The sequence below is a fragment of the Colius striatus genome, chromosome 14 (genome assembly GCF_028858725.1).
Source record: "Colius striatus isolate bColStr4 chromosome 14, bColStr4.1.hap1, whole genome shotgun sequence".
Lineage (NCBI taxonomy): Eukaryota > Metazoa > Chordata > Aves > Coliiformes > Coliidae > Colius > Colius striatus.
This window is the reverse complement of record NC_084772.1, coordinates 13404799-13419649: the sequence shown is the minus strand read 5'-3', so window position 1 is coordinate 13419649 and position 14851 is coordinate 13404799. Positions and strand designations below refer to the sequence as shown.

General features: G+C 39.8%; 1 protein-coding gene across 1 annotated transcript; it reads left to right on the top strand.

Moving 5' to 3' along the window:
- The first annotated feature begins 4472 nt into the window (after nt 1-4472).
- Nucleotides 4473-12988, top strand: CA7 (carbonic anhydrase 7). The gene is made up of 7 exons (XM_010196741.2): nt 4473-4512; nt 6505-6702; nt 9124-9242; nt 10452-10547; nt 10785-10847; nt 12235-12390; nt 12680-12988. The coding sequence occupies exons 1-7, from the start codon at nt 4473-4475 to the stop codon at nt 12800-12802; spliced, it is 795 nt and encodes a 264-aa protein (XP_010195043.1). The 3' UTR covers nt 12803-12988.
- Nucleotides 12989-14851: the final 1863 nt, after the last annotated feature.

Here is a 14851-nt window from a genome sequence, read left to right as displayed (position 1 = left end):
GCGCTGCGCAGGCGCGGGGGGCGGGCGCGCGCAGGCGCGGGCAGCGGGAGGCGCTGCGGGGCCGCTGCCGGACGGTCCGTGGTGGCAGCGGCGTGGGAGCGCCCCGGTGCCCCGCCTCGCCCGGGCAGTCCTCACGCTCTTACGCGCGGCGCCTCGGCGCTGTCCTCAGCAGCGCTCAACGGCCACATGTCCGCTCCGCGGGATGCGTTCGTTGCCTTTGGGCGGGGCTGCAGGGCTCGCCTCACGGCTGCGCTTGTGAGGCGCGGGCGTCCATCGTCTTGTGTAGGTGTAGGCGTCCATAGGTGTAGGTGAGAAGATTCGTGTTGACTCGAAATCCCTAAAGCTGCCGTCGTTGCTCAGTGGGATTTGAGGCAGCACGTTGGAAAACGCTAGAAGAAAGCCGGTGGTGACAAGGCAGGCTTTGGTGTCTGAGGAATGCTTAAGGGTGGCGGGAATCTCGAGCATAGAAACGTGGGGTGCGGTTTCCTTCACAAAGGTACGATGCAATTCACAGAATTTATGCTCAAAATGCGTAGTGTAATCTCAACCCACTTTCGGGTCTGAAATTCAGAAGCATTTTGCAGCAGTCGGGATCAGGAGCAGTGTGAGTGCCAGCAGTCAAACATCAGCATAGATGCAGGGGTCAATGTTGCTAGTTACTAATAGTTATTACTATTTCTATTTAGTACCGATAGAACAAAATCTGAAGTCTGTTGTGCCTACATATTTAGGTTATGAAACTCTCTCCAGATAGGATCAATATAGATTGTATTGTGGAGGTATACAAAACAGAGAAGACTTTCCCATCTTTAAAAATTTCAACAAATGTCTCTGGCATGAGGTTTCAACAACAAAATAAAGGTCCTAAAATGTGTGCATCATTCCAGATGGTTTGTTAGCCAATGAGAGAGTATTCTGTTACCCTTTTGATTTTCTTCTCTTTAGTAAATTTAATTTGCTACATACTTGCTGGAATGAACTATACAACAGTGCAATTATAGTTGAGTGGTTTATACAATGCAGATAATGTAATAAAATATAGTGCTTCCTCCTTTGTTTTCCCACAAGCAGTATGTCCTCCAAAATACATTTTTCTCAGGCATTGTTTGCTATGTCACAGTAAATCCTTCCATTTCTTGACATTTCAGTGGCTGTTGCAGTATTTGTAGGCATGTTCTGTCTGCCAAAGTCAAAAGTTGTCTTGTTCTGTTCTTGCTATCTGCTATGATTATAGTGTTTCAACTGAACAAACCATAAATTATAAGAATTATTATTTTAGATTTAGTTCCAAAAACCAGTTCCCACTTCTGGTGTAAAGCAGCCAAGTGTGTATAGCTTTGAAAGTCAATAAAAAATAAAGGGCATGTGAAGGCTGGGAAACTTCTATGGAACTAGGTACCCCCTTCCTCTTTTTCTGCTCCACTTTCCCAAGAATGTTCCAAACAAATTCCTTCTTTCATCTTGGCCCTCTTGGAGCATGTTTTATTCAAGTTTTTTTCTTTTGCAAAATTGTCTGTTAATTCTCTGCATGTCCTTTTTGTCATTTTCTTCTCGAATCCCTTCTATACTTGGTGATGCCCTTTCCCTGCCTCCCCACCCCTTATGCCAGGAAGAGATTCTCAGTAAATAAATGTTGTGGTTTTTTTCACTTAGAAATCTCATAGATCCCACTATGTAGCTGTGGGAGAACTATTACCACTTTCATCTCCTGAAGTTACATTGGATGCATGAGAATCTCAATATACAGTCATGGCATTTTCCTGTTTGCAAAGAAAAGCTTGAGAATGTAAACTTTGAAATTTCTATTGTCAGTCAAACAAGAGTAGGCAGTCACTTCAATAAAACACTAAAAACCAGAAAAAACAGAATCTGGAGTCTTCTTTTTAGTGTTTTAGCCCTGGCAAGACATCCTCCTGATTTTATTTACCTTGTGAAGTATTTTTATATTGTTTGCGGATTCATTCGAAAGGATTTTAATGTCCACACAAAGAACAGATGTCACCTTAGTATAACTCCCATTTGGAAACTGCCAGCATTAGTAATGGCAATGTAAGAAGAGCGATGAGCTGTCTGGATAAACAAGATACTCTTTCAGGAACCTGGGGTGTAGACAAGCTCTGAGTGATGAATGCTTTAACATTTAATCTGCTCCTACCTTTTGTACTTTGAAGGCTGTAGAGTGAGCAGCCTATATCCAAACTGATTGTTATTTCTGCTATATTTTTCTTGGCAGTGACACATCAGACACACTCATATGCAATAAAGAAGGCACATGACATCTTGTTCAAATGTATGTTGCCAGTATTAAAGATGCTCAGCAAAGATTATTGCCAAGTAACTTAAGCAAATACACTCAGGTCATTTAGCCATACACTTGGAACTATTTTTTTATTTTACATCTCCTTTAGGAGTTCTGCCCCTCTACAGCCATGCAGTAATGCATATCAAAAGCATTATCCTCAGGTGACATAATGTCCTGTGTGAATACATAAGATCATCAAGGCCAACCACTAACCTCACAGTGCCAGGCCAATCACTAAATTAGTCCACGTCCTTCAGCACCTCATCTGTGCGTCTTTTCAATATCTCTAGGGACAGTGACTCCACCACCTCCCTGGGCAGCCCCTTCCAACACTTAATAACCCTCTCAGTTAAAAAGTTCTTCCTAGTGTCCAATATAAACCTCCCCTGGTGCAACTTGAGCCCATTTCCTCATGTCCTAAAAGCTGAAGTGGTGAATGGTGTCAAATGCATGTAGACATTGGGCCACTTCAACAGCACTGTGCCCTGTGAGCAAGCTCTGAGCCTCAATTTTCAAGTTTCTCTTGAAAACGGTTGCTCAGTATTCTTTATCTTGCATACAGTTTTCTCCAATATATAGTCTGCTTTTTTAACATACAAAATTCTTCTTCTGTTTCTTCTTCTCACTGGTAAGTTGGTATTTTTTGTGCTTTTCCCCATGGTCTAGAACAGCTTTCCCAAATACTGGCATGTGACTGACTGTCTAGATCTGGCTTCCCTGTCTACCAACACAGCAAAGAGCCACACGAGAATTAGAACCAAAGCAGAACAACGTCTTGCAGCTCACTCGTCCTGCTGAGCACCCACATATTTGAAGCCTGTGGCAGCACTGCTGCACAACTTCCAGTGTTTGAGTCACCATTAGGACAAGCCTGTGCAGACTTTTGCCACAGACACTGCAGTGTCAGTGCCTGCTGCATGTGCCAAGCCCCTGCAGGGACCTGAGGAGATCACAGCAATTTAACAGAAATAAATCAAGAAGTTGACCCGAAGAAATCACTGTATAACTACTCTGTGGACACCTTTACAACAGTTTACATCCCTTATTGAGTGATTTAGCTTTCATCAGCGAATCTCAAAGGCTTTATAGCTGAATCCTATAGCCTCCAAAGATGGAACTGAATTCTTACAAGGCAGTACCACAGTATTAAAGATGCATAAAATGCTTTAATTGATTTTTTTCCCATTTTCTTGATTGCATAATAGAAGAATTGCTATTTCTGTGTGCTATTTTCTTTATGAAAATCAATACATGTATAAAATGCAGACTTGGCAGACGGCATTTCCTCAGATCTAACAAAATTACTATCAAGGAGACATTTTTCTGGCTTCAAAGATGTCTTAAGACTTGTACAGATGCAGATTGAGTATCTCATTGTAGCCTCTTCATGACTGTAGCAGGGTACAGGCAGCTACTGTTTCATACTAGGTAACTGAGGCTTCAGAGATCAGCTTCTTTCTCTAGAGTCTGCTGTGTTCTGTTCTCAAATATAACCACACTTTATTTTTGCCTTATTAAAAAGTTTCTTTAGAATTACAAAGAAAAAAAATCAGATTGCCAATTTATCCTTAATTGGTGAAACTGTTTCTTTTGTTTAAAAGTAGCACAAGTAATTTTTTCCTGAGATACGAATGTTCTCCATATCATGTAAGCACTGATTCTCAAGTTTTAGTTACTAATCAGGTGGAAACATCTATTTTTTTTTTTTTTGGCAGCTGCAGAGAGTGTTTAAGAGAGGTAGTGGTGTTGTTCCCTGTAGAACATAAAAGTGAGAAGGGCAGTTCCCATTACTATCTGCACACATTACTGTGCCCTAATGCTCAGAGCAGGTTGTAACTCTTGCTTCCTTGTGGTGTAGAATGGGAAAAATCTTATTCTTTCCTAAATTTGATCCCCATGCCACCTGGACAGTCCTGTTTTTTAAGTCCTGGGACTTCAGGACGTTTTCCTCTTCCTGGGCTGAGTTATCCAACAGAGTGAGGAGGAGCAGGGCCAGCAAAGTTGAGAGCAGGAGGAAGGCAGGTGCTTTCCCTGTCCTGCAGGAATTGCTCTGGTTGCTCTGTATCTTTAAGGGGCTGACCCTATCCCACGGTGAGCCATTATAAAGGCAGGTAAGCAGCAGTGCCTTCCTCAGAGAGCTGAGAGCAAAGCAGGGTGCAGCTCCCCTATAATGACTGGCCACCACAGTTGGGGATATGGGCAGGATGACGGTAGGTTATAGCATTTCCGTGCTGCATCTCTCTGTCTTCCCCCACTCATTTTCTTTCTAGAAGTGTTCGCTGAGCCCTGCAGAGCTGCCTGCATTTTGATGTCTGGAAGCATCAAGTATATACAGCAGGTAATTAATTAATTCATTGATAATAAATAGCACTCAGAAAGTGGCATTGAAAGGTGCATGAACTTATGCCTGCTGCCTTTCGTTGTTGCAGTCTGTTCCTAAGCTGAGGGAAGCAATACTGAGTGGTTTTTTTTTTCAGGCTGCAGGCATTACAGATGGGTCCCTCTCCAAAAAGCTGTTATGAAAAGATTAACTGTGTCTGTCTCTCCAAAAGCAATTATTTTTAAGTATAGAAAATATAGTTGTACAGTAATAGATCTCCTGATCCTGTGCAGCTGTTGAAATGTGATAGCCATGCTTCCATAGAAGTGAGTAAAATAAGGTATATGTTCTGTATTTCTAGAACATCAATAAATTGTGCAGATCAGTATCAGAGATCACTTACAATACAATTTCTGCTTTCTGATTTGACAGTTTTTAGTTTAGTCATCCTCCTTTGCTTCCCACCTCCAAGAATGTGTCACTGAGTGAGAGGCTATGTGAAGCTACTGAAAGATTCCTACAGTAGTGTTTTACAGCACCTGTACCCTTTACAGAGAAGGGCAGATGAGTGAGTGGTGCTGTCCAATATGACAGCCTTTTACAGAATTTTCAGGGGTTTCTTCTAACAGCAATTATTTTAGATACTGAGTGCCCACAGTGAGTCTTTTGCATAATCTTCAGGAGATAGTCTCTCTTAGCAGCAATTATTTGTTTCTAGGGTTCCAAAACCAAGTTTGAATGCCAGGTGAAGCTGGCTATTGCTAGCAGATAGTATTATGTGTTTGGGCATATAGATAGTAATAAAGTCATGTATAGTCTTACGAAGCTTGTAAGAGACAAATCATATTGCCTAAGCTTGTGTAACAGTATTTAAATCCTAAATCAGTTTTATAGGCAGGCTGAGAAAAGATCTTATAATATTATCTTTTCAGAAAATACTGAAGATAAGTAGAATAACAGACCATTGTTTTTATGTAAATACTTGTGCTTGATTAAAAAAGTTTCCACTTGTGTAAGTATGTGAGAATGCTACAATTAAAAATGTGCTTCTTCAGAATCTTAAAATGGTTACTGTTAATACTTCATGAGCCTAAGCAATAGAAAAATTTGCTTCTTGCACTACCAAGAATTTACTTCTTCATACCCAAGTAGAAAAAGAAGTCTTAAGAGTAAGTACTTGTGATACAAATAAAACCTTATCTCAAACAGCATAAGAATGTTCCAGCTCTGGCAGCAGACAGCTATGTTATTAAATTGGTCTTTGTCCCCACTCTGGGGTCAGGAAGTCCAAAAAAGTTAATTAGTACATTATACTTTTCACTCAGGGTAGAGAGATACCATAATGGGCATGAGTGAAGAATGAAGTTGCCTCAAAGATTTACTGCAGTCATAGAATGGTTTTAAAAATAACTGCGAAGTCAGTAGCTAAGAGATTGAGTCATCTGCATCTAATTTGAATCACCAAAGCTTTTACAGTATCTTTCCCAAGGAAGAATTAAATACTGTTTCTTTGGGGGAGTATGTGCATGCATGCAAGTGTCTTTATACCCACACTGACTTTGGATCATTTTCAGATACCTTAGCAATGTACTCACAAACTCTGCAGAAAATTAGTGGCACAAGTAACTGAAGATGCAGCAGTGTGTTGATGTGCTGTGATTTCTTCAGTGTATTTTCTACAAAATATTCAAATCCCTCATCTTGTTGCAGCTTGTTTCTGCTAGCAAAAACAGACCAGCTTAAAACTGAAGCCAACTGCTAAGATAACAAACTTTCAGGTCACTCCTGCTCAGCAAGCTTTACTTCAAGTGTCGTTAAAACCTGTAATGATTGTGTGTAGCAAGAAGAAAGTAATGGTGCTTTCCTTTCTTTCCTTTTGAAGGACCTTCAGAGTGGCACAAATCTTATCCTATTGCCCAAGGGAACCGCCAGTCACCTATTGATATAGTTTCTGCAAGAGCAGTTTATGATCCTAATCTGAAGCCACTTATTATTTCCTATGAGTCATGTACATCTCTCAACATCTCCAACAATGGGCATTCAGTTGTGGTTGAGTTTGAAGATACTGATGACAAGACAGGTGAGACCAACCCAACCAACTAACCCAGAATTTCATTTTTGGACTTAGTAAGGGGAAACAAGTACATCCCATATAGTATACTTGGTATGATGTATAATTTCAGTTCAGAACAAGGCATATGACCACAGCCCTTGATATTTTGTCTTCTTGAGCCTCACATTTCTTGTCTTCATGGGAGTGTCTCAAGCAGTGCAACATTGCCCAGCAGAGTAGTGTTTCTGCAGCAGGAAAAACTCTTGCAGCAGGAAAATCAGTTTGTTTGTAATGCTTCCTTTTAAATGGGGATTGTCAGTTGGCTAGGCAGGGAACCCATGCATCTCTGCAGCACTTCCAGACAACATCAGTGTGCATGGTAGGTGTGCATACTCCTCACTGTCCTGTTTCCATGATCATCCCAATGAAAGATGCTAACAGACATGCTGACTCTGTCTGGCTCACTGCCCAGTTCCCATCCACAGGGCAGGGAAGAGAAGAGGATTAGTAGACATCAAACACCTACAGTGTAGTCATTATAACTACAGTCACTACACCAAGTTGTATCTGGGCCAGTCACTGTTACTTTGCATTGTTTTCTTCTCTCCTCCCTGCCTCATAGCAGTTCAGTTGTTTTAGAAATTACACTATCTTCAGCTAATTCTGAGTTGGTAGCAGCTCGTGGATGTTGGACTATCTGCAGTTGTTTCTTTTTCTTGGCCCTTGGCAGAGAATGTAAGTGCTTTAAGTGATCAAATACTTCTGTTAATTCTGCTTCCAGGGTAGATCTTGCTTTTATCTCTGGAAGTAGGGGAAGAGCATTCAAATGGAGATGATAAAGTAACTGAAATGGAAAAGGTGCACTTTAGGAAGAACACCACTTGGAGTAGTTTTTAAACCTATCAGCTGATTTTTTAAAGTTTTTTCTTGTCCTCCATGTGAGTGTATTTATTGGTTCTAGTTTAACAGGATATCCTAGATACTCAAACCAAGTTATTCTTTCTGTGAAGTGACTTGTCTGTGCTGGTAACCATTTGAAATAAGGGCTGGGGGTTAAAATACAAGCTACTTTGTTTTAAAATTTCATTTCTGGAGTGACTAAGAAATGGCCTAACTGAATGGTCAGGTTTTCAAGTATCTTTACTCAATTGAAGAAGACTGGATGTATGTTTTCCAAAGTCTTACTACACAGATACACTAAGTATGTCACCCTGCAAAGAGAATTTGCAGGATGTTTGGAAGTATTATCTTAGCTTGCCATCTACTTTTGTGCAATTCGAAGCTGAACTATATCTACTTTATCCAGCTTTAGAAGTTTAAGAACATGATCTATTACTCTGTATTCTGAAGTATACTCGAAGCACAAGCAGGATTGAAGACCTCTGCCCCTCCTGCACTAAGCACATGCCCTATTTTAATAACACTTTGAAGGAACAAGATTTCTAGGAGTGGAAACCACGGATTACAGTGATTTTTAGTTGTTTTGAAATGTATCTAGTGACTCACAGCTCTGCATGAATTCTGTACAACAGAATTTTGACAGTTACCCATCACAGCAAGATTTCTTAAAATAATATTTGAGACAGAGTTCAGAAAAACATACTAGGAGATACTTATTCTTAATTAATACTAAACCCTTTGCTTTGGCGAGGCCAGTTTCCTGCATAAAGGCCCAACGGGAGCTATGCACATGTGGTAGCACTGTGCAATCCTCAGTTTCAACTTTCTTTAAGTCAAATGTTATGGACTATACCAAGGATAAGTGCTTTACAGATACTTTTCCTAATCTAAGACTTTTGATCAGCTTTTCTTGTCTGTTGGGAAAAATTTATGTGATTTAGTGCCATATAAAATTACAACGGGATTACTGGTGCTGTTGATAAACTATCTTTTGTAAGTAGGTTATGTTCTTAAGTATTATTTCTAAATGGTGTACAAAGTTTCTCTGTGTGAAGTACAAGATATAGTATTACCTTTTTATGGGATCGGGTATTTACAAGAAACAGACTATAGAGATAACCTTCACTGGAAGTGAAGATGCTTTAAAGAGGAAGTGTTTGAGTTGTGTACCTGATACTCAAGGTATCTATGCCAAAAATATTTCAGGTACATGAGTTTCAAATTGTGATTTAATTTTTAATATTCAACTTGGATTTATTGTATTTAATAGGAAAGGCATAACCATAACAATGGCTACCACATCTTCATATGTCAAATATACTCCTTCAAAAATGCTATGAAATTCTGTACAGGTAGCCACCCAATGTTTTTAATTTGAACTTTTACATCAATTCAGGTGCTCCATGTCTGGGTGACAGATATTTTTTTATACTGGCAACTGGGAGATGCTATTGTCTTTTTCCACTACTGTGTCAGCAATGGTTATTTTTCACTACCAGGATGCTAAAAAGCCAAAATGCTTAACCTTTTGCCTCTCTTTTTGCCTAGCAATTAGCGGTGGTCCCTTTGAGAATCCATTTCGGCTAAAGCAGTTTCACTTTCACTGGGGGACAAAGCACAGCCAGGGATCAGAGCATACAATTGATGGCAAGTCTTTTCCCTGTGAGGTAAAGATGTGTTTTTACAGATGGGATTAATTAATGCAAATGCTGTTGACAAATGACTTTGCGGTAGGGACTGGATGTCCCCTGGGATTCTGATTGCTTACTCACCGTGAGAAGGTCAACAAAGACTGTAATGAAAATTAAAAGACCATGCTGGCGCTATCCACAGCTTAGAAATGGCTTCATCGGAGGACTCTTGAGAAAGTTCTGCAAAGTTAGGACAAGGCAAAGGCCTTTCTCAGCACAATCTATCCTAAATAATACAGTAATGTAGCACCCTGGAGTCTAGACTGGAACGTAGTGCTTCATGGGATGAAGGCCTATACCAGGGAAGTTAGGTCACAGGTTAATGCCCTATTTGTTTCAAATTAAGGCTATGGAGTGAGACTGACCCTGGCTTGATGACAAGTTCTCACCAAGGCTGCTCTATGACTCTCCTCTTCAACTGGATACAGGGAAGAAAAAATATATAATGAAAGGCTTGTGGGTCAAGATAAGGACCGGGAGATCACTCAGCAATTATTGCCATAAGCAAACCAGACTCAACTTGGGGAAATGAGTTTAATTTGCTACCAATCAAATCTGCTCTGGTGTGGGGTCCTCCCTGGGCTGCAGGTGGATCTCTGCTCGCCTGTGGCCTCCATGGCTGCAGAGACAGGGCCTCACCATGGGCTGCACCAGAGGCTGCAGGGCAACCTTCGCTCTGATACCTGGAGAACGTCCTCTCCTCCTTCACTGACCTGGGTGTCTGTGGAGACATTATTCTTCACAGCCTCACTCCTCTCCCCCAGCTGTAATTGCTGTTGCACAGCTTTTCCCCTCTTAAATGTTATCCCTGAGGCACTACTACTGTTGCTGATGGGCTTGGCCTTGGCCAGCAGTGGGTCTATCTTGGAGCTGACTGGCACTAGCCCTGAACAACAGAGGGGGACCTTCTAGTAGCCTCTCTCAGGAGCCACTCCTGTAGCCCCTCAAAACCAAAACCTGGCCACACAAACCCAATACAGGCTGATAGAGATTTGTAGTGTCTGTCCGTGCTATGGTCTAAAATATTACACTTGCTCATCTTCCCAAAGACGCCCTTGGAGCAAAACCTACGTTCTTTTATGAAGGACTATTAGTGTCTGTTAACATGAGACAGCCTGTTAACAAATTCACAGCTTCTAGTGCTATTTTTTTTTTTTAATTCTTATTTGTTATTTTTCTTTAAAGCTCCACTTAGTTCACTGGAATGCCAGAAAATATGCAACATTTGGAGAAGCAGCAGCAGCTCCAGATGGCTTGGCAGTAGTTGGTGTTTTCTTGGAGGTAAGAATCACAAAAATAGCATGTTTACATGAAAAGCATTATGCTGTCAAGTGTTTGAGAACCAAGCCACATATTTAAGAAGTGCTTAAGGAAAACAGATGACTTATTTGAAGCAGTAACTCATTGCAAATGACTGTTAAACTTACTGTAGTTAGAATGCTGAGATTCAGATAAGAAGACCCATTCTAAGTCTAACTGTGATAATTCTTGTTTAACCCATGTATTCTATTATTTTAGATTGGGAAAGAACACGCCAATATGAACAGACTCACTGATGCTTTGTACATGGTAAAATTTAAAGTAAGTTTTAAGCTCTCTAATTGTTTATGAGCTACCCTCTGAAAAGTCAAGCTCATGTATGTGTTTCAGACAAAAATGAAACGTCACCCATCACAAATCTTCTCATGATTAGAACATCACTGTAGTTGTATCCTCCATGTCTCCTATCAAGTTTATCTTATTTGCCTTATCTCAGGTGTCTCCCAAGGCTATGCTGACCCCACTGAGCATCCAGAGGTTCTACCTTTGCCAGAGTATCTAAACACAAAAAGACCCTTTGGGCTCAGCACTTACAATGTCAGAAAAATAATCCTTTTTCATTGACAGCAGCCTTGAGCAAGCTCAAGCTGCCAGTCTATCTTCTGCTGCAAAGCTGTGTCAGGACAATCTTAAGGTACTGAGCTGTTCTATTCTTTCTGTGATACCTGAAGGTTGTCTTTAATTAGATGTATCTGAGAGCTTTGCTGAAGGTTGATACCTGCTGCACTTGCTCAAGTGCAGAGAGATTAGACCACTGCAAATGTTATCCTTCTGTGATTTACGTGAGATTAATGCATTCTATAACAGCCATAAGTTCTAATATGCAAAATAAACTGTATCTAACACTTGAATGGGTTCTCGCTCCTCTGCATATGCTTGTGAAAGGAAATAAAGGCAGTTACATGGCAACATTTAGGCTGCAGACACAGTAAATGATACTTTGATGTTTAAATGATTTGTTTCACTTCAGGAAAGAAATAGCCATCCCTCAGTTGTAATGATGGACTATCTGGTCTGCAGGTTTGTCACTAGGGGTAAGCTGCTCAGTCTGTTCCTTACAAGCAATTCTCCAGACAATTGGGTAAAGCTTTTTGAGTACCTTTCACATAATGCTACAGGTTGAAAATCTTTGCCCCAGACTGTGGTAGTTAAGACAATCTTTACTTCAGACAGCATTTCCTATTTATACTGGTCTTTTGATTGGTCCATCTTTCTTTAAAATTAGACTTGCACATTTGATTTTTAAAGCCAATACTTGTTTTAGCAGACAATGACTGTTTGGGGTCTAGTTTTCTTCTACAGGGAGTTCTGCTGTGATAACTACAGCTCACACTGAACACTGTACAGAATACACTTTATTTTTAGAACTTTTGTGATGACATTAACTTTGGTGGAGGCAATGGGGAAGAACTTCAGGTCCAGCGGACTGGCAGTAGGCATCACACTTGCCATGCTACTCTTGGATAACAGCAGTTAGAAGGCAGCCAAACCTTGATAGACTTTTTCTGTCCCTACTTTTTGGTAGTACTGGGGCATTTTTTTCTTCAAAAAACAGTTACTTGAAGTGCACTTGAAAGCAAAAAAATAAACTTCAAGTATCTTTGTGTGTGTGTGTGTGTGTTGTTTGTTTTTTTTTTTTTTTCCCCAGGGAACAAAAGCTCAATTTACAAGCTTCAACCCCACATGTCTCCTGCCTTTGAGTCTAGATTATTGGACGTACCTTGGTTCTTTGACCACACCACCCCTAAATGAGAGTGTAACATGGATAGTGCTTAAAGAACCCATCAGAATTTCTGAGAAACAGGTAAACTTTTGATGTTTTCTCAGTTCTTAGAGCATTTGGCACTGGATAAACAATCAGTGCCTGTTTCAATTTGCAGTGGGGCTAAGATAGAAGGACATTAGCCTGTGAATAATTATCTTGTTCATTTATCAGGGCTTCTGTTTTGGGGGTTTTTTTTGTTAGCACTCTCTAGGATCTTTGAACCTGTTATATTAAGAGATTAAAATGTATTTAATACTTTTCTTTGGTGCTTTTTCTAAAAACATTGATTGCCCTCTTAAGAAGTAAATTATTTCACCTGAACTTACAGATGGAGAAATTCCGCATGCTGCTCTTCACCAGTGAAGAAGACCAGAGGATTCAAATGGTCAATAATTTTCGCCCCCCCCAGCCTCTTAAAGGGAGAGTAGTTCGAGCATCCTTCAAGGCCTGAAGAAAACAGAAAACCACCCTGAGATATCCAAGAGCTTCCATATTTGAGATACTATAAACAGAAACTCTGGTCTTCAGATCACTCATGGAACACACAAGATGGCCATTTCCCTGAATACCCTGCTTGGAGGGGCACCATCTTCTGATTTTTATATTTAATTTTAATTGCTCATTCTTTTGAGAAATGGGATCTTTTAAACTAGCACTTTTTAATATAAAGGATAGTTCAGTTAATTTTTAGTTTCAGATCTTTGATAACATTCTAGTTGAGATGAAAATACCACTTAATATAAAATGGGAAATTATACAGTGATCTGCTAGTACTGATGTCTATGATCTCTAATTGTCTCATTGAACACATGATGAAATGGTAGTCAATTCTGGACAAACCATACTTAAATTGTGCTTACTGATCTCTTGTTTAGCATTAGAGTTTTGTCCAATGTAAAGATTACTTTCACTGTGTTCTTGCTGTCTGTCAACACATACAGTGCATATGAGTAGCACTAGAAGAAGTTTTTTACTCAAGTAGGCACTGTAATGAAAACTATGTATATATTTTAAAGTTACTAAGATGATATTTTATAATTAATTTAAAAAAAGAATGTAAAGGCTGTGTTTAGAATCAGGCTACTTTATTGTTGAGTGTTGTTCAGCCATTTGTTCTTTTAGCCCATGCAGCATCAGTCACCTATGCCCCTTTCAATTTTGTTGAAAAGCAGATCTATAGCAATTCAGTTGTGTGGTGTGGTTCTCAATTGTTCAAACTCTACCTCAGTTATTTGCTCTGAAATACTTCCTCCTTCATTGTCTGCCCTAAAGAAAGTAAATATTTTGTTTACTTTCGGGATCTTTACTGCACTGAATGTCAATTGCTGCACAAATTCCCTCTCTGTGGCAGCCTGTCAGAGATACTCCCTGCAGATACCAGTCTTCATCAGTCCCGAGTCCTTTCACATCTTCAAAAGAAAGTGGCTTTATAAGAGCAATGTGCTTCTGTAGTTTGGTGACAAAATTCAGACTTGTGTCTCTGGTCTTTAGTGATGTTATCTGTAACTACTACCTACAATCTATTTTCAGTTACTTTAATTCTGGGCTTCAATGTTCTACTTGATTTGTGTAGTTCAGATAGAAATTGCTGATATTTATCAGTTTTCGTCAGCTTAGATGTGGGGAAGTCATCAAAGATGCATCATAGAAAGGAAAGCAGGGGGGTAAAAGGAGGAGAACAGGCACTAGGAGCTGTTGCCCCTCCACTTTTTTTTTTATTATTTTTCTGAAACAGAAATCTGCTAGATGTGAAGCACAGTACAAGGAAGAGAAGACTAGAGTTCCAGACCTAAGTAGTTGACAGTTTTTCTGTTACATTGACCCTAAACTTTCTGTTCCTCAGTTTTCTTGTATGTAAAATGTGGTTAACACTGACCTACCTCACAGGGATGTTGAGGGCTAATTGAGTGTTGTTTTAGAGGTGAGATCACTATATTGCAAATGCTACATGAAGTAAATCATTATAAAATGCAATGTTTTCATCTATTGTGAATGTAACTTTGCTATCTATTCCTGGTTTTAATTCTTTCATTCAAGAGATTCCACCATATTTTGTGCATCTTGAATTATTTCTTGCCTGTTCAGAGTTAAATTACCATGTTAAAACTAAAACCTACATGATGAGACTCATCTTGAAATGTTATTTCCCAGCTCTATCCACTCAGTCTAATGAAATAAAGATCTTATTTATTCACTGTGTCCACTCTGTGACCTTGAACACAGTACTTAAGCTTCTTTAGGGGTGGTTTACTCATAACAACAGAAGGATAATGTTTAGCTCAAAAGGTTATTGTAAAAGCTTAGCTATTGTAAAGAGCTTTAATGCTGAATCCCCTGAGGTGTTTGGTTTCTGGGAGAAGCAGAACTGTATTTTCCTTCATAAAAAATGTTTCTTTTATTTATAGCTTTTCTTCAATTGCTGGCTTAAAGAATGTGATTTCTTTTCATTTCAGGGAAGCAGAAGATAAAAGGAGGTCTTTTATTCTTTGTTCCTTGAAAC

What these genes read in the sequence shown, in the direction of transcription:
- CA7 (XM_010196741.2), top strand. Translation starts at nt 4,473, where the DNA reads ATGACTGGCCACCACAGTTGGGGATATGGGCAGGATGACG. An exon ending in GCAAGTCTTTTCCCTGTGAG is followed by an intron (nt 9,243 to 10,451) that starts GTAAAGATGTGT and finishes TTTTCTTTAAAG; the next exon opens with CTCCACTTAGTTCACTGGAA. An exon ending in TAGTTGGTGTTTTCTTGGAG is followed by an intron (nt 10,548 to 10,784) that starts GTAAGAATCACA and finishes CTATTATTTTAG; the next exon opens with ATTGGGAAAGAACACGCCAA.